Raw genomic sequence first — 20,000 nt, 5'->3', positions numbered from 1 at the left:
ATGTGTATCTGAGTGTGTCTGTGTGTATGTGTGTGTCTGTCTGTGTCTTTGAGTCTGAGTGTATATGTATCTGTGAATGTGTGTGTGTGTCTGTGTGCGCATGTGTGTCGGAGTATGTATGTTTGTGTCTGTGTATATCTGTCTACGTCTCTGTGTGTGTATATCTGTGTATATGTCTGTGTATGTCTGTGTGTATGTGTCTATGCATCTGTGTATATGTTTGTGTGTGTGTTTGTGAGTGTGTCTGTGTGTACATGTGTGTGCGAATATGTGTATGAGTGTGTGTGGTATGCACAGGCAGACCATATAGTGCATGCACAAGAAAGTATATACTGTGTCCCTGTATGTGGAACATATATGGCCATGTGAATACACATGTGCATCTCTGTATGTACTTTTTTGTGCTACCGTTAAATTTTAATTTAAAATTTTTGAGACAGGCTCCCACTATGTAGCATGGACTGTTTTAGAACTCTATGTAGACCAGGCTGGCCTCAAACTCAGAGACATTCCTGCTTTTGCCTCCCAAATATTAGAACTAAAGCTGTGCACCACTAGGGCCCCTTGCTAATTTCTTAAAAATGTATCAGTGCTTTGAGATAGGCTCTCTTGCAGATCAAGCTGGCCTCAAAACTTACTTTGTAGCCAAGGATGATCTTGAACTCCTGATCTCAAGTGCTGGCCTTACTGGCATATAGCACAATACCTGGCTTATACTGATCATTTAAGTTAAAAAAAAAAAAAAAAGTGAAGTAAGACCAGACTGTGAATGTCTGCAGTCTCGGAAAGCTGTGTGATCCCCCTCCATATTTACTCCGGGTCCAGGCATTGAACCAGGGCACATGTAACTTTTCTTTGTCTGTCTTCCTGTTTGTCTCTGTCTATCTGTCAGTCTGTTTGTTTGAGATAAAGTGTCACTCTGAATTCCAGTTAGTATAGAAATCACTATGTAGCCCAGACTGGTCTCAAACTCACAGCAATCCTCCTGCCTTGGGCTCTTGGGTTCTGGGATTACAAATGTAAACCACTAGGTCCAGACCAACAGCTCCTTTCTTGGGTTGACTAGTGGTCATTGGAGAATGAATGGACCAAAGTTCTTTGTCCATGTGCCAGCCAGGGGACTTTGGTCTGTGTCCTATTTGGAGGGATTACACAGTCATTATGAGCATTCTCAAGTGAGATTTTGTGCAAATGCACATTTTCATTTCTCCTGGGTGAACACCTAGGAGGGGAATGGGTGAGTCATATGTTTCCATAAGGAACAAATGAACTGTTTCCACAGCGCTGCACCACTCTGTCCTCCCTTCCATAGCATATGGGGATTGAAGTCCTCTGCAGCCTTGCCAACACACACATCACTGCATAGTGTCACTTCAAATTAGTAAAATCTGAGGTAGAGCCCCTCCCTGGAATCCCCCAGTGAAGGGCTGGTGGTGTGGCTTAGTGGTAGATCACCTGCCTAGAATCCCCTAGTGAAGGAAATGGCTGAGAGTGGAGCTCCTGCCTAACATCCTTCGGAGAGAAGTTAGGGGTTTTAACTCAGTGGTAGAGCACTTGTCTACAGACCACCGGTCCAGAGACAGTCAGCCACGTTTAAGGCCATGCAGCTTAGAAATGGCAGAGCTGACCCCTGTCCGCTGGGTTCAGAGTCCTTGTTATTAGCCTCTGTGCAGTGGTGCTTAACTAAGAGGTGTTTGGGGAATGAATAGATTAATGAGCTCATGTGGCCTGTATGCATAGATAGGACACCAAGTACATAGAGGTTTTCGTACATGCTCGCTCTCTAGATAGATACTTGGGTGTGTACAAGTATTCCTCTCTGTCTGTGTGCACCGAGTATGTGCCTGTGTCACGATGTACACCATGCCTTTTAAGGAGATAAAGGTAGCTGGCTTAAATTGGTACACCTCCAGGCTGGCTTAAATTGGTACACCTCCAGGCCAGGCTTAGTGAAGTAAAGTCAAACTTCTCCAAGGGCTGCTGGGGGCACCAGACCCACCTGCATTCTGTCCTATGGGAGGCTTATGCTAATGAAATGCAAATTAATTACTGTTTCTCAACCTCAGGCCCACTCCCCAAAGCCAATTTTTCCAGCCAGCATTTGGATTGACTCCAGAGCCAGAGACTGTAGGCTGGGAGGTGCGGGGGACAGAAGGATGTATTTATAAACCTGTTCCCTTGAGGATGGGATGTCTATGAATAGAAGCTTCTCAAATAAATGCTTATTCATAGAAATAGAGCTATGAATTCTTCATATTTGGAAAAGCAATGAAGAATATGTTAAATTTTTTAGGTTTTTTTTTTTTTTAAGTTTTTTGGAGACATAGTCTTCTATAAAGCAGACCAACATTAAATTCACTGTCGCTGAGACTCTGACCCTCTTGCCTCCACCTCCCAATTCTTGGGATCACAGGCAGTGGCAACAAGTTCTGTTTTGTTTTGTCTTGTTGAGACAGGGTCTCCTAGTGGTAGCTCAAGATGGCCTCTAACCCTCAAACTTTCTGCCTCGGCCTTTCAAGTATTGGAATGTAGATTGGCTCCACTGCTCCAGGCTTTGAGTTTCATTTCAACACCATTACAGGAGCCGGGGACATAGCTCAGAGGAGGAGAGTTTGCCTGGCTTGCATGAGGTCCTAGGTTCAATTCCCAGCACCATAAACAAACCAACCACCCAGCACCATAAACAAACCAACCAATCAATCTGTCAGTGCCATTACAGGTTGAGTCTCTTATCCTAAGTGTTTGGGACCAAAAGCATTTCTGAAGGGCTGGGGATGTAGCTCAGTCAGTAGAATGTTTGCCTAGCATGCCCAAAGCCTGGGGTTCCACCCTCAGACCCCACAAACTGAGCATGGTAGTATGTGCCTATAATCCCAGCACTCAGGTGAATCAGATTAGGGCCATTCATGGCTACATAACGAGTCTGAGGCCAGCCTGGGCTATATGTAAGGCTGACTCATCTCAAAACAAAATAAAACTTGGTAAAAAAAAAAAAAAAAAAAAAAAAAAAAAAAAAAAAAAAAAAAAAAAAAGAGCTGTGGGGAATTATTTTCTGGCAAATTCCCTTCAGCTCCTGGGTGAAATGGCCTCTGTAAGAAAACCTTGGAAGCAGCTGCGGGTGAGCGAGGACCCTCTCTGACTCCCACTCTTTTCTCTGCCTTGCCCCTCCCCTCAGCCGTGTAGAAGAGACTGGAGTGGTGCTGTCCCTGGAACAAACAGAGCAACATACTCGCAGACCCCCTCAGCTGGGTACCTCCTCGCAGAAGGGTATTCCTGGCAACAGCCTAGGTATGGTTCAAGGCCACTGTGTCCTCAGGACCCCAAGAAGGGAGGTCAGATGCATTTACTGAGGACCTGCCTGCTGCCTCTCTCCGCATCGGGCCAGTCTCAACACACCAGTCTGGCTGTGAAATGGCCCAGAATGAGGCCCATTGGCTATTCCTCTCCAGCAGTAAACACAGTGGTCATCCTGATGTGCTGTTGAAAATGTCAGAGTCATCCTCTAGGCTTAGCACAGCAGAGCAGGGTCTGGCCTTCAGCCTTGGGTGACTGTGTTCTGTTTATCCTGCAGACTCTCCTGCTCCTCGGATCCTGGCCTTCCTGCACCCTCCGGCCCTGAGTGAGGCCTCCCTGGCTGCTGACCCTCGTCGTTTCTGTAGTCCAGACCTGCGCCGCCTCATGGCACCCATCCTGGATGGACCTCCCACAGCTGCCACCCCCAGCACCCCACAAGCTGCACGGAGACCCCAAAGTCCTCTTCCGGTAAACAGTCTCCTGTCTGAGCACATGGAAGCCATGCTGCTTAGGGCCTCTGGCCTGAGCCTTGCTGTTCTGTGTTGCCAATTTCTTCACCTCAGGGATGAGATGGGGTTTCTCCAAGACACAGGTTACAAGATAGGTATGGTAACACACAGCTGTGATTCCAGTACTTGGGAAGCTGAGGCAGGAGAGCCGAGTTAAAGGCTAACCTAAACTACACAGTAAAACCTTGTCTCAAAACTCAAACAGCCAGGCATGGAGGTGTGCACCTGCAATATCAGCATTTGGGAGGCTGAGGCAGGAAGAGTTCCAGGCCAGCCTTAGCTATATAGTGAGTTCCAGAGCAGCCTGAAATGAGACCTTCTTCAACTTTCATGTCTATTGCTGTGACAAACTATCCTGATAAAGGGGGCTGGAGGGATTGCTCAGTGGTTAAGAGTGCTTGCTGTTGCAGAGAACCACCAGAGTTTAGTTCCCAGCAACCACCCTGGATGGCTCACAGTCACCTGTAATTCCAGTCCCAGAAGATCCAATAGCATCCTCTTTTGGACTCTGCGGGTACCTGCACTCATGTGTTTCTCTCTCTCTCTCTCTCTCTCTCTCTCTCTCTCTCTCTCTCTCTCTCTCTCTCTCTCACACACACACACACACACACACACACACACACACACAGAGAGAGAGAGAGAGAGAGAGAGAGAGAGAGAGAGAGAGAGAGAACTTAGGAAGAAAGGGGTTTATTTTGATTTGCAATTCCAGGTTTTATTTTATCATGGCAGAGAAGACACAATGGCAAGGGCTAGAGACAACAGGTCATATCACACCCATAGTCAGGGGCAGAGAGAAATGAATAATTGTGTGCTCTCTGGTCTCACTGTCATTTCTCCATTATGCAGTTCAGGACCCCTGACTAGGGAATAGTGACACCCACAGTGGGCTGGGTCTTCTCACATCAATTAAGTTTTAAATTTTGTGTGTGTTTGGTCTGCATTGTATGTATGTGCACCACATATGTGCCTGGTTCCTGTGGCAGTCAGAAGAGGGCATCAGATCCCCCAAAACTGGAGTTATGGATATTTTTTGAGTTACCATATGGGTGCTAGGAATCAAGCCTGGATCCTCTGAGAAAGCAACAAATTTTCTTAACTACCAAGCAATATCTCCAGCTCCTGCCTCAATTAACTTCATTAAGACTATTGCCCACAGACATCCACAGCCCAATTCAGAGTAGGCAATCCCTTTGCCTAGGAGATTCTAGATTGTGGCAAGCTGATAATTAAAGCTAATCATCACAGACCCTATCTTAAAATTACAAATCAGTGCCAGGCAATGGTGGTGCACGCCTTTAATCCCAGCACTTGGGAGGCAGAGGCAGACAGATTTCTGAGTTCGAGGCTAGCCTGGTCTACAGAGTGAGTTCCAGGACAACCAGGGCTATACAGAGAAGCCCTGTCTCGAAAAACCAAAAAAGAAAAAAGAAAAAAAAAACTATAAATCAGTAAATAAAGCCAAGAATGAAGGGGCACATTTGTAATCCCAGAATTTGGCAACTGGAGGCAGGAAGACCCAAAGTGCTAAAGTCATCCTCAGCTACATTGGGAATTCAGGGCCATCTTGGACTACAGGAGACAATGTCTCAAAACAAAAACAAACAAGCAAACGAAACCACCTTCATTTGCATTGCTATTTGACCCCTTGCAAGCTGCAGCCTAAGACCCCCACCTCTGCCAGGAACTGTTACTGTGAGCACCTCCTCAGACTCAGCCTCCTGTGTCTCTGCTCTCTTTCCCTCCAGGCTGATCTCCCAGATCAGTTGGCGGTAGGCTTGGAAAATGCACACAGACTCTCTTCTGCCCGGAAAAACAAGACCTTGGAGACAGATCTAGATACAGCTCAGGTGAGGACTGGCATGAAGGGGTCAGCTTATCTGGCTTTATAGAAGGGTGATGGGATGAATGGATGTGTGAATAGATGGAAACAGATGAATAGATGGATGAATAGATAGATAGATGACAGATAGATTTTAGATAGATGATTGATTGATTGATAAATAGATGACAGATTAGATAGATATGATTGATAGATGGAAGATTATAGATAATATAGATAATAGATGGATAGATTGGTAGATAGAAGATATAGATAGATAGATAGATAGATAGATAGATAGATGACAGATTATAGACAGATATGATAGGTAGATAGACTGATAGGTTATAGATAGATGATAGACAGACAGAGAGATAACAGATTATAGATAGATATGATAGATACATAGATAGATATCTACATAGATAGATACATAGATATATACGTAGATAGATACATACATACATAAATACATACATAGATAGATGACAGATAAATTGGTAGACAGAAGATAGAGAGACATAGTAGATAGATAAATGATAGATAATAGGCCGGGTGGTGGTGGCACATGCCTTTAATCCCAGCACTTGGGAGGCAGAGGCAGGTGGATTTCTGAGTTGGAGGCCAGCCTGGTCTACAGAGTAAGTTCCAGGACAGCCAGGGCTATACAGAGAAACCCTGTCTCGAAAAACAAAAACAAAACAAATGGTAGATAGATAATAGATGGCAGGTAGGTTATAGATAGATAGTAGATACACATGCACATACATACATACATAGTAGACCATTGTTTCATTGGCTGAGCATGGGAAAGAGAAGACAAAAGAGCAGAGAGGGAGACAGAAAGAAATATAGAGACAAAATGATAGACAATCAAGGCAAGAGAGAGAGGCAGGGGCAGAGACAGAGAAACAAGCACCCAAGAGAGACAAAGACAAAGGCAGTGATACAGAGGGATAGGGAGGCAGTGATACAGAGGGATAGGGAGGCAGTGATACAGAATGAGAGGGAGACAGAGACAAAGGCAGTGATACAGAGAGATAGGGAGACAGAGAGACCAAGAAGGGGAAAGATGGAAAGAGATGAGGAGAGGGACAGACAGGAAGATAGAAAGACAGAGAGACAGGGTAAGAAAAGACAGAGAGGAAGAAGGGGAGAGAGACACACACAGAAAAGGGAGAGATGACAGAGTGACAGAAAGTGAGAGACAGGTGAAGAAATTGATACAGAGACAGGGAGAGAGAAACAAAGAAGGGAAAGATAGACAGGAAGACAGAACCACAAGCAGATCTGGAGAGATGTGCTCAAAACCACAAAGACACCAAAAGAGACACACAGAGATGAAGGGGCACAAAGGAGACTATCACAATTACCATGCCTTACAGCTAAATGTGAAAGACATGCAGAATCGTGTCCTTTTATACCCAGGCCACCTGATTCTGTGGAAGGGGACCACACCCAAGGAGAATCTTTAAAGCACCTTGGGAACTGACTACCACAGTCTTTGTACCCATTTGAGAGATAAAGAAACGCTTCGTTGTTCAGGCAAACACCTCAGAGGAGTTAGTCCCCAGAACTCAGCCTAGGACCCCTAGGCCATGGGTCCTGCTGTAAACACCCTCCTGCCTCTTACAGGACCCTGACACTCTGGACTTGGAGATGCTGGCCCCATACATCTCCATGGATGATGACTTCCAGCTCAACTCCAACGAACAATTGCCCAAAGTCCACCGCAGACCTGCCAGGGTGGCCCGCAGGCCCCGTGCTCGGAGCTTCCACGGCCTGTCGCCCCCCATCCCTGAGCCCTCCCTGCTGCCCCGCTGGGGGAGTGATCCAAGACTGAACTGTTCCAGCCCTTCCAGGGGGGATCCCCCCACAGCCTCCCTGACGCCTAGAACTCGGAAGAGGTGAGCCACAGTGAGAGAGGGGCATAACACAGGCATATAGAATGTCCCTGCTCCTCTCATGCGTCAGCCCCACTGCCCAGCATGCTTCCTGTCTCTATGAACCTCTCCAGCCAGGTCCTCCATGTGCCCTCTACTGGACCACCTTCCACTGTTCTCACCATTTATCCAAATCCCACAGCAGCCAGGATCAGTCATTATGACACATTTGCATACGACTTAGTGACAGTTTTTATTACAATGAGAAGAAACTGGGGCTGGAAATACAGCTCCACAGTAGAGAACTTGCCTAAAATCCACCAAGCACCTGCCTAGAATCCTCCAGTGAGGGGCTAGGGGGGAGAGGGTGGCTCAGTGGTAGAGCACCTGTCTAGAATCCCCAATGAGAGTTTGAGGGTGTGGTTCAGTGGTAGAGTACTTTTCTAGAATCCACCAGTTAAGAGACATTCAGTCACATGTTTTAGGTCACATAGCTCAGCCCCTAACTAGGAAACTCTAGCTAGATGCTCAACTACTGAGCCATACTCCTAGGACCCCCGCCCCCACTGATGAGTTCCAGGTAGATTCTCCAGTGCTGAGCTATATTGCCATTGTGGGGAGTTGGATGAATGGATAAATAGAGGGATGGGGAAAAATAGTGGTGGGTAGGTGGGTAGGTAAATGGATGAATAGATAAATGGGTAAATAAAAAAATCAGTAGATGAGTGGATGGTGGCTGGAAGGTGAATGAGCAGTTAGATGGATGAATAGGTAGGTGGATAAAAGGATAAATGGAAAGCTCGGATGGATGGATGGATGGATGGATGGATGGATGGATGGATGGATCTATAAAGGGTGGATTAATCAATAAATGGATGGAAGTATGGGTGGATCACCTATGCATGGATAGGAGGAGCATGATAGATGAATGAGTGAATGAATGAATGAATGGACATATTCATGAATGAATGAATATATCATGAATGAATATATTCATGAATGAATGAATGAATGAGTAGACAGATGAATGAGTAGATAAGTGAATAGAATGAGTGAGTAGGTGGGAAAAAGAATGAGTGAATAGGGTTAATGGACAAATGGATAGACAGGAGTCTGGGGAGAAGACAGATGAAGGTGCGTTGTGTGGAAACTAGTAGGTCACAGTGCAGATGAATGAGAGGATGCTCTGTGGGTGGATGAGTACACTGGTAGGCATGTATGTAAGCATTGTGTGGGAAGGGCATCAGCTTCCAACACTGGTACCCGTTTGCCCAGGCTTGCTGTATTTTGAGAATCTTGCCTGTGTCTCCTCAGGGCCTTGGCCCAGAGCTCAGAGGACAAAGGGTTGGAGCTGCTGGAAACAAAGCCTCCCAAGAGGTCTCCAAGACTAGAACCTGGAAGCTTCCTGCTGCCTCCACTCAGCCTGGTAGGTTTAGAGACTCGAGTTGTGTGTGGGAGGGGGATGTCTCCAGTCCTATGAACCTAGCAGATGTAAAACCTCCAGTTTTATAGATGGGAAAACCAAAGAGGGCCAGGGGCTGGCTGAAGGGCAGATGGAAGATCAGTGGTCCAGCTGGAGACAGGACCTTGAGCCTCTAAGTCTGCAAGTACATAGCTAGTGCCAGAAAGAGACATGAAGTAACTCAAGAACAGCGAGGCAGTTCACCAGATGAAGAGGAATCTTCTCTCCTTCCATGGTCCCCTTCAAAATCAGAACAGCCTCAGATCTGGAGTACCGCTGTAGTGCTTAAAGAATAAATACTGGAGCCAGGGGGCGGGGTGGGGGCATGGCCAAAACCCTAGTCCTAAGGAGACTAAGGCAGGAGGATGATCAGGTGGAGGTCAGCCTGAACTATATAGGGAGACCCTGTCTCAAAAGACAAAGCGAGAAAAATAATAATAATCTATTGTGTACAACAGTAAAATCTGGAAATCTGGTTTCTTTCTTTCTTTTTTTGTTTTTTCTAGACAGGGTTTCTCTGTATAGCACTGGCTGTCCTGGAACTCACCCTGTAGACCAAGCTGGCCTCAAATTCAGAAATCCGCCTGCCTCTGCCTCCCAAGTGCTAGGATTAAAGGCGTGCGCCACCACTGCCTGGGTTGGTTTATATCCACCCTAGGTTGGATGACTTCCATAATTACTCTGTCTACTGTTTCCCTATCTCCTGCAAGGCTTCTCTGCTCCATAGTCTGCAGGAACTGTTTGAATATGAAGGGTGTGACTAATAATATCAGTAGCTCACATTAACTGCTGCACTAAAGTACAAGATTAACTTATTTAATCCTCCTGAGTATACTTTCATAGTACTTAATAATAGTAAACATCATGGTGGTGAGACAGCTACACAGAGGTAAAAGAGCATTGTCAGTCAATCTAGATAGCACACTTAGATAGGACGCTGAGAAGAATTTAACAACAGGACTGTCGGTGGTATGAGTACAGTGTATGCCGTCGACAGAGCTGCTCTAGCAGCCAGCACTTCCCCTAGCCATTAAGAGCTAATGCCTTCCAGAGTGGGACACAGCCAACCTGCAGCAGCCCAGCAGGGAAGCAGCAGCCAGACAGCTGCCTCCCTCTCTTCCCACCAGCGAGGGTCTGCTGAGTCCAGCAAGAAAACAGCAGAATTGCACAGCACTGTGGTCAGCCTCCTGGGGCACAGAGGTGGAGAAAGGAGGAAAGACCACCCAGAGGATGTCCAGAATAGTGGTTTTTCCCAAAGTCTCTCAAATGACTAGTATTTACCAGTCTTCAATTAACCACTGCACCATATGGCCTTATCAGATACTTTGATGATGACGGTGATGGTGATGATGCTGGTGATGATGCTGATGATAGTGATGGTGTCAGTGCTGATGATAGTGTTGAAATGCTGATGCCGATAGAGCTAATAGGATGATGATGCTAATGGCTGTTTGAGGCTGAGGATGATGGTCCTGGTACTGATAATGGCATTACTGGTGATGATGACAAGTCTGTCTCCCTAACTCCCCAGAGTTTTCTTCTGCAAGGTCGACAACTCCCAGGGAACCAGCAGGACCCCAGAGCCCCACTCCTGAGTTCTCATGAACCCTCAGGTGAGTCGTAAAGCCTGGGTATACAGAAATGTCAGGCCTCTTCCTCCCTGGATGGCCCCCTAAATAACTGAAAGAAGAATGGAAGCGCCTTAGGGGAGGGTGAGGAAGGGTACCTCAGGGTTATTTTTCTCTGTGATGAAATGCCACGACCAAAAGGAAGTTGGAGAGGAAAAGATTTACTTCACTTCCACATCGTAGGCCATCGCTGAGGGAAGTCAGGACAGGAACTCAAGCAGGGCAGGAACCTGGAGGCAGGAACTGACGCAGAGGCCATGGAAGAGTGCTTCTTACTGGCTTGCTCCCCCTCACATGCTCAGCCTACTTTCTTATAGAACCCAGAACCTCTAGCCCAGGGATAGCACCACCTACCATGGGCTGGGCCCTCCCCCATCAATCACTAATTTAAAAAATGCCCCACAGGCTTACCTACAACCCAGTCTTAAGGTGGCATTTTCTCAGTTGAGGCTCCCTCCTCTCAGATGACTCTAGCTTGTGCCAAGTTGACATAAAACTGTCCAGTGCCAAACGTGCCCACAACCCTTCCCTCTTCTCCCGAGCCCTGTGGAAATGGAGAGAGCTAAGGAAGGGTAAAAACTTACAAAGGCCACCCCTTGGAGTGGAAGCCAAGATCTCCTGGACCCAGATACAGGTCCACTTCAGAGCCTGACCGGGTTAAAATGACTCCACAAGCTAAGTCCCAGCCATGTGGTTTTGGGACGGCTGCTTGTGAAGCCTCGGCTGGCTCCTCTATCTGTCAGTGGGGGCCTATGACTTCAGTTCTTATCTGGAGAACCTGTTTGGAGACATGAACTGTGGCGATGCTGCATGTAGTAAGTGTTCAAGAAACACCTCCTCTTGTGGCTTGCAGGGTGGGGCAGTGCTGGCTCTGCAGCCTTTTGGCTTGTTTACCTTTCTGTGGCGATCTTCCCTGCAGCTACCAAAAGCTTTGGCTTCTCTTGGAGCCTCAGGTGGGTCCTAGGGATCCAACCCAACCAGTGGTCTGTTCTTGCCCTTCTAATCTATGGCTTCTAGGAATTGAACTCAGATTATCAAGGTTTGCAGCAAACACCTGTACCTACTGAGCCACCTTGCCAGCCTGCCTCCCCGCTTTAGATGCAAGGACATCCATGGGCGCTAATTCTCTCCTGACTCACCTTCCCTTTCTCTGCAGGCCTAGCTCCCTCGCTGCTCTCTCTCTGCCAGCATGAGGAAACTATCCAGCCCAGGAACCACTTCCCAGCAGCAGCAGGCTTGGCCCAGACCCACTGAGTCAGCCTTCCTCTCAGGCCTCTTCTTCTACCCCAGAAAGGACTCAGCCACACTCCACACCAGCAGTCTACACCCAGGATGGGGCCTCTCTCCTCTGAGTGTGCCCCCCCCAGCCAGCCACAGTCCTACCTCAGCCCCCCAACCTTCTGCCTTCTCCCAGTCGGAGGCTTCTTGGGTGTTCTCAGCTCAGTGACCTTTGGGAGGGGTGTGTGGCCCTCCCCACCTCCTCTCAGGACTTCCTTTGGGGTTCTCCATAGTTCTCCATACCTCACTACCCCTTTCTCTGACTCTCTTTGCTTTATTTGGGAGAATGAGGGGTTGGGAGAATTGGGGATCTGTCTCTAATCCTGGCCCCATGGAGCTTAGACAACTGTAATCATGTTTTGTTTTTTGTTTTTTGTTTTCCCCCAGTTCCTCTTCTATCAGCTTTACTTTGTCCTTTTCACAATAGGGCATTCAATCACTCTGCATTGCACAGATCCACAGCAATTTCAGGACTCTGGCCTTCCCCCTCTTCCGTGGCAAATGTGGGGAAACTCTGGGTGAGATCTTACCTCAGGCAGCTTATGGAATCTCAACCTTACACACTGCCTCCAAGCTCTTCTTCCCTTTCTGCTCCTGACTTCATGCTGGCCTCCAACCCTGCCTGAATAATGACTTCATTTGTGATCTTCCTGTGTTAGTGGGAGCCAGCGACTTCCTCCACACCACAGACCCATAATCTCTGGCCTTCTCTGGATCTTGAATACTTGACTCCTGCCTTGACTGTTTGTAGACTATGTAACCGCTAGTCTTCCCTGAACCGAGGTTATACCACTTTCTCTCTTCCTCGCATCTAGACCATGCAGCTCCTGGTCTTTGTTAGTTCTAGATTGTATGCCCTTGGGCCTTCTCTGTCTCTAGAGGTCTCTAGAATCTAAGGCTCTCTGAATCTAAAGCCTAAGACCACCAAGAATCCTCTGGCTTCAAGACTTATTCTGTAATTTCCTCTTCTACTTTCTACTTCCTGGTTCTAAAACATACAATCCATAGCTTTTCCCCGGAAAAGAATGTGAAGCCTGTGAGCTTCATTGGTTCTAGACTGTACCACCAGTGGTCTCCTCTACTTTGAGGCTCATGACCTCTGGCCTTTCCTTGTTCTAGACACTGTGGCCTCTGGCCTCCATGGTTCTAAACTGTGTTGTTCCTGCCTTCTTTGGTTCTAGACTGTTCAACCTCTGACCTTCTCTGGTTCTAGTCTGTACATTCTCCAGTCTTTTACCCGACTCTAGACTGTATGCTTTATGACCTGGCTATGGTTCTAGACCATGCCACTTTTCTGGCCTTTTCTCTGATTGTAGACCATAGGCCCTCTGGTCTTCTGTGATTCTAGAACAGTGGTTCTCAACCTTTCTAATGCTGCAACCTTTTAATACAGTTTGTAGTATTCATGTTATAGTGACCACCAACTATAAAATTATTTCATTGCTACTTCATAAATGCAATTTTGCCTCTGTTATGAATCGTAATGTAAATATCTGATATGTATGATATCTGATGTATGATCCTCAAAGTGGTCACAGCCCACAAATTGAGAACTGCTGTTCTAGACTGTATGGCCTATGAGCTTCTTTGATTCTAAGTTATGCTGCCTCTGATCTTCATTGGTTCCAAACTATATGACCACTAGCCTTCTCTGGCATTCCCTGGTTCTAGACTGTGCTATCATTGACTCCCCACTGGTTCTACACTGTTCTATCATTGACTTCCCCCACTGGTTCTAGACAGCTTCATTTCAAACATGGTCTGCTACAGACCTCAATGTCTTCAAACCCCTCTACTTCCACATCTCATAGTCTTTAGTTCTTCCTTGGGCTGGATCTCACAACTCCCGATCTATTTTAAAGTGGGGTTTGAATTACATAATCTGTAAGGCTCTCTGAATCTAAAGCCTACACCAAGAATCCTCTGGCTTCAAGACTTATTCTGTAGTTTCCTCTGATTCTAGGCCTCTTCTTTAAAAATCCTCTGGTTCTCCGGCCCTCTGCTCCCTGTCATTGCACACCCTTGGTGTGTAGTAGCGAGGATTAAGCCCAAGTCCTTTCACATGCTAGGCAAGCACTCTACCACTGAGCTCTATCCCCAGTCCTTTTCTTAGGTCTTATTTTGAGACAGGATCTTTATTGATTGCACAGACTAAACTTAAACTCAAGTCTGTTCAGGTAAGCCCTGAACTCATGATCCTCCTGCCTCAGGCTCCCAAGTAGCTGGTTTTTAAGACTAAGCCCAGATAATCTTATAATTGATGATTTCCTCTTGTTTCTGGATCCCCCAACTCCTTTTTTTGTTTTGTTTTGTTTTGTTTTGTTATTTTTTTTCAAGACAGGGTTTCTCTGTGTAGCCTTGGCAGTCCTCCAACTCACTCTGTAGACCAGGCTGGCCTCCAACTCAGAAATCCACCTGCCTCTGCCTCCCAAGTGCTGGGATTAAAGGTGTGCGCCACCAACACCCAGCAGCTCTGAGTTTCTTACTAGCTCCAGTCTTCCTAGTCTGTAAGACATTTATTTGGTTTCAAATCCAGACCTCATTTCTGGATCATTTTGGTTCCAAACCTCATGATGTTAAGTTTATTGTTCTTCAGGTCTCTGCACTCAAGAATTCAAGAATTGCTTTCCCCCAGTAAGGAGGGGGTAAAGTGAGTTTTATGTCTTGAACTTAGATCTGGCTCTTCTGGAGACACATACCATGTGCCCATTCTCTTGGGTTCTGGATTTCATTACCTTCAACCATTACCCATGTTTTAGATTATGCAAACTCTAGACCTCAAAACTTCCAGGATTCTCTGTTCTCAGACAACCTGGTGATCTGCCTATTACTGAGCTTCAAATATCAAGGTGGGCAGTGGTAGTGCATGTCTTTCATCTCAGCACTTAGGAGGCAGAAGCAGGCAAATCTCTAAGTTTGAGGCCAGCTGATCTATAGAGCAAGTTCCAGGATGCCAGGGCTACAGGGAGAAACCCTGTCTCAAAATCAACAAAACAGAACAAAATGAACAAACAAATAACAAGTATCTTTTGGAGTTTGTTACTATTTTGAGGACTCATTGACCCTAAAAATGCTATATAGTCAAATGACCTTAAGCCCATGATACCCCTTCACCCACCTCCCAAGTGCTGGGATTACAGACATGCCCAGTTTTATGTGGTGTTGGGGACTGAAGCCAGAGTCTCATGCGTGCTAGGCAAGTACTCTACCAACTGAGCTACACCCAGCATCTATAAATGTCTTCTGCTTCTGGACCTTATCCCATGAGTTTTTGGTTCTAGACCCCACAAGTGCCAAGTCCTCTTTACTTCAGATCTTATGACTCAAAGTACCCTGAATCTAGAACATGACTTGAAAATATCAGCTGATATCTTGCCTTATATATTTCTCTAGTTCTAAACCTTAGAACCCCAACTCCTGATTCTAGATTTTAAGATTCTAAAATCCCTGTGTATTCTAGAACTTATTTGGGGGGCTTTCCACCTCCCCAGGGATGGGCTGGGTTTCATGTAGTTCTGACTGACCTCCAACTCACTATGGAGCCAGAAATGACCTTGAACTTGTGACTCTCCACCCTCCACCTCTCAAACTGGGTGATTGCACATGTTCAGCAGATTGCTCACTTTGTGTGGCGCCAGGGATGAACTCTAGCTTTGTGCCTGACAAGCAAGCACTCTACCAGCTGAGACACATCCCTGTCCTAAGCTTTGTCTAATTCTGTCACTCTGAGTCCCTGGGGTTCTAGGCCTCATAGTTTCCAATTGCCTCTGGCTTCTGGTCCTACTTCCTCAGGCTCTAGAATGCAGTCTTCAAACGTTCTTGTAGAATTTAGAACTCACCATGTAGATTTCCTTGATACAAGATCTCGCACCCCTTGACTCCCTGAGTCCAAATCTGATCCTTCTAGCTCCATCTGGGCTTCCAAGTCCTCCCCAAACTTGTCTCAGTTTTTAACCCTCAAGTCTTCTCCTCCCAGATGCTCTGCTCATGAAGTTCACACTCAAGCCCCTCCTGTCTCTAAAATTCTCTACCCTAGAACCTCTTTCACATCCTACCCCAAGCCTCCAGGCATGCATTTAACCTTAACTCTATTCCAGGTACCTAGGGACCTGGGGCTCCTCCTCCTTCCTAGGGGCTCCATAATCCAGCCGCACACAGGCACACGCACAACCCTATCTGCATATCTTGGGGTGGGGAAAGAGGGCAGGACCCCTCAGCTGTCTCCCACCAGCTATGCATCCTCCTAACTCCCAGCTCCCCTTCTACGATGGTGCTACTCTGGGTCTTCCACAGGAAAAGGATCCCATCTCTACCTTATTCACCCCTCTTTGGAAGGCACTACTCAGTTTGTCTTGTCAAGAGGTGGCCTGTTCAGGTGCTACAGGAGAAAGGGTCTAAATCCTCTCTCCCCTCATGGGTGTTGTGGGCCCTTAATGGGAAAAACTGTCCTGGGCTAGGAGAAAGGGAAGGACATAGCTCAGCCATGCTTAGCTCAGAAACCCACAAATGTCTCCAAAACTACCATAAAGACCTCGCCTTGGTAGGCACCAGAGAGACCTGTGTTGACTCATCTGTGCGGTTGCTTTGGAGGTTGTGGATACACTGTGTAGCTGGGATTCCTTGTTTGTTTGTTTGTTTGTTTGTTTGTTTGTTTGGGGGTTGGTGGTTTTTTGTTTGGTTAGGTTTGGTTTTTTGGTTTTTTTGGTTTTTGGTTTTTCAAGACGGTGTTTCTCTGTGTAGCCCTGGCTGTCCTGGAACTCACTCTGTAGACCAAGCTGGCCTTGAACTCAGAAATCTGCCTGCCTCTGCCTCCCAAGTGCTGGGATTAAAAGTGCACCACCACTGCCCGGCAGTTTGTTTTTTTTTTCTTTTATGGAAAATTAAACAGAGCCTATTGTAAACCAGGCTAGCCTCAAACTCACTATGTAGCCAAGGATGACCTTTAACTTTGATCAGCCTGCCTCCACCTCTTATGTGCTGGTATAACAGGGGTGTGCCACTACCACTACATTTGGCTTCCATAATACTTTCTGATGCTGTGTGTGTGTGTGTGTGTGTGTGTGTGTGTGTGTGTGTGTGTGTGTGTTGTGTATGTTGATGTTGCTATTTTGTGTAAACCTGTGGGTCTTTGTACTATACTTCTGTGGTGGGAAGATGTGTGATTCCTTCTGCACATCGATGTTAATTTCTGGATATTTTTCTGTGATTTCCTGTATGTAAACATTGTGATTTTTTCATTTTATTTGTTTTGTGTGCATGAGTTTGGGTTATGCATGCATACTATATGTGTGTGTATTAAAGGACAACTTGCAGGATTGACTCTTGCCTTCCACCATGAGGGTCCTGAGTATTGAACTCTCAAGTCTTCAGGCTTGAAGGCCGCATCTTTACTTGCTGATGCTTCTCAGTAGCCTATGGAGTTTAGAGTTCATTTGTTTAATGCAGGATCTGATGTAACCATGGCCGATCGTTAACTCTGTGTAGCCGAGACCTTCTGTCCCCCTGATCCCTGTCTCCCTAGTGCTGGGGTGACAGGCATGCTTTACCACACCTGTTTTATTCGGTCCTGGGGACTGAACACGGGAGCTTGTGCATGCTAATCACTCTACTGATTGATCTGCATCTCCAGCCAGGACTGATCACAGTGCACTTTGATTTCTTTTTTAATGTCGGTGTGATGTTGTGATACTGCATATGTGTGTGGGACTGTTTAGCACAGTAATTCCGAGAGGAGAGAGAGAGAGAGAGAGAGAGAGAGAGAGAGAGAGAATCTGCGTGGGAGACTGAGTCTGCAGATTCTAGCGTGGGAGGGTGTATCTGTTCTGTTTCGTCTCCGTTCGTGTCACTCTTCTACCCCTATCCCGTGTCTCACACAGGAACCCAGGCAAGAAAACCACTTTCAAGTTGTTGCACGTGCTGTGCCTTCTGTTTTAAATGTCTTTCCTGAGGATGTGCCTCAGTTTATAAAGTGACTGCCTAGCGGACATGAAAGCCTGACTTCCATCCTCAGTACCACACAAGACAGGGCTCAGTGGCACAAACTTGTAATGCCAGCACTTCTTAGCTGAAGGTAATTCAAGGTAATCCTCAGCTACACACTGAGTTTAAGGCCAGCAGAGATTATATAGGACCCTGTTGACAAAAACCAAAGCCTAATACATCAGCTCTCAGGCCCAGCACTCCTCCAGGAAGTCATTCTTGCCTCCCCAGGTGGACAAGATCTAAAGTCTTCCTACGCCCCCTGAAAGGCCCTTCATTCCAGCTTTAGTCACGGTTGAACTCAGGCTACCTGTAGTGTATTCTATATGAAGAGTACTGCTAAATCTCTCAGTTAAGCACTGTAACTCATATGAAGTTTTGGTTAGGTTAGGTTTTATAGCTGGGAAAAGGAGAGAAAGAGATAGGAAGAAAGAGAGAGAGAGAGAGAGAGAGAGAGAGAGAGAGAGCAAGCTTCTTACTCTATAACCCAAGCTGGCCTGGAACTCACTCTGTGGCTCATGCTGGCCTAAAACTCAGGATAAATCTTCCTCCTCAGTCTCTCAAATGCTGGGATTACAAGGGTGAGCCACCAAGCCAGGCTTCTCTTAAACCTCTGCATTTGTAGGCAGGCACTATTACTATCTCCTCCTTGCAGAGGAAATAATAGTATGATGGCTTGCCCAGGGTCACGTATGTAGCTCCAGGAACAATCCAAGCTGGGTTCAAATTTATTAGAGCAGATACTGCCTCAAAAAAAAAAAAAAAGATCAAAAGAAAATTCACTTCCTGCATGATCCCACTGGCACCAACAGGTATAGTCAGGTATAGAAACTGTGCCTAGAAATTAGATTCGGATTCCGACTTCCGATCTGACTTTTCAGGAATATGTTGATTCCTGTGGACACAGGTGAAATGGACAGACATGTATACCAATATCTATTTTCCAGAGTGATTGTTAGTTGTGGTCAGGAGTGGAGCAGGAGTGAGGCTGATACACAGCCTTAAAGCACTTAGTGTTAGTGTCTAGCCTGAGGACTTAAAAGACTCTAGAATAGGAAGATACACAGTGGGGTCTAGAGATGTTACTGGAGGCTAGACTAGCCATGGCTTCTCAGAAAGAGTTTGGGTTTTCTCCTAAGGGAGTTGGGGAGCCATGGAAGGCTGGGGCGGGTGCCAGTCTTACAGTGTTCTAGCAAGATGCCTCTGACTGCCATATGGAAGGTAAACTGGAGGAGGGAGGATGAACGCAAGCATCAGAGGAGGCTGAAGCTGTGATCCAGGCATAGGAACGGCATGCAGCAACAGGAGTGTCATTTAAGAGATCCCCTTGGTGTGGTTGTTTCTATTTGTAACAGGGTCTCAGGTATCCCAGTCTGGCCTTGAACCTGAAATTCTGATTTGTTGCCTCCACCTATCAAGCATTCAGGTTACAGAGGTGCACCTTTCAGCCTGATTTATATGGTGCTGGGGATGGAACTCAAACCTGGAGCATGCTAGACAAGTACTCTACCAACTGAGCTACATTCATGGCCCTTTAAAAGATTTTTCTGGGACCTGACATGATGATGCAAAGCTTTAATCCCAACACTTGGGAGGCAGAGGCAGCTAGATCTCTGAGTTCAAGGCCAGTCTGGTTTACATAGCAAGTTCCAGGCTAGCCATGGCTGTATAATGAAACCCTGTCTCAAAATAAAAAATAAAATAAAATAATAAAGATGCTGTTGGGCCCGGAACAAACAAGGTACAGCTGAGACTTGCTCAAGACTTGAAGATCGGGGTGTCCTGTTAATAATTCAGAAAGAGCCTTGACTTGCAACGTTCAAGTTTTATTTTTGTTTGCTTGAGAAACTACCCATTTTCCAGAAGGGTCAATGGGGAAACAGGATATAAACTTGTTCAAGGTCACACGAGTCATTGGCAGCTCCAGAGCAAGCTCCGGGTTGGGCAGGGTGCTGCCTTGAGAGCAGCCCCACCCGCCGGAGGCATCGCAACCCAATCACCAACCCTAAAGGAAGCCCAGATCTCCAAGATCCAAGAAACTTTTGCAGCTTCGCCAACTTTGGGAGCAGGCGCCCTCCGAGCCTGCCCCCACCCATAAGGCCCCCTCTCTCCTTTCTGATTGGCTACTTCTACAAGTACCGTCTG

At 46.5% G+C, this 20,000-nt stretch overlaps 1 protein-coding gene across 4 annotated transcripts in view; it reads left to right on the top strand.

Annotated features, from left to right (window-relative positions):
- Hif3a (hypoxia inducible factor 3 subunit alpha) overlaps positions 1-16,430 on the top strand; it is a 29,844-nt gene extending 13,414 nt beyond the window's left edge. For 3 of the 4 annotated variants that reach the window (XM_031385467.1, XM_031385466.1, XM_031385468.1), the window contains 7 exons: positions 3,176-3,288; positions 3,572-3,762; positions 5,552-5,653; positions 7,261-7,532; positions 8,823-8,934; positions 10,502-10,583; positions 11,755-16,430. In XM_031385467.1, the coding sequence (XP_031241327.1) occupies positions 3,176-3,288; positions 3,572-3,762; positions 5,552-5,653; positions 7,261-7,532; positions 8,823-8,934; positions 10,502-10,583; positions 11,755-11,852 (970 nt within the window). In that variant the 3' untranslated portion in view covers positions 11,853-16,430. The remainder of the gene's footprint in view (positions 1-3,175; positions 3,289-3,571; positions 3,763-5,551; positions 5,654-7,260; positions 7,533-8,822; positions 8,935-10,501; positions 10,584-11,754) is intronic. The other variant, XM_031385469.1, reaches the window with a different exon arrangement.
- Positions 16,431-20,000: the final 3,570 nt, after the last annotated feature.

Source organism: Mastomys coucha, unplaced genomic scaffold (genome assembly GCF_008632895.1).
Source record: "Mastomys coucha isolate ucsf_1 unplaced genomic scaffold, UCSF_Mcou_1 pScaffold21, whole genome shotgun sequence".
Lineage (NCBI taxonomy): Eukaryota > Metazoa > Chordata > Mammalia > Rodentia > Muridae > Mastomys > Mastomys coucha.
This window is presented reverse-complemented; position numbering and strand designations above follow the sequence as displayed.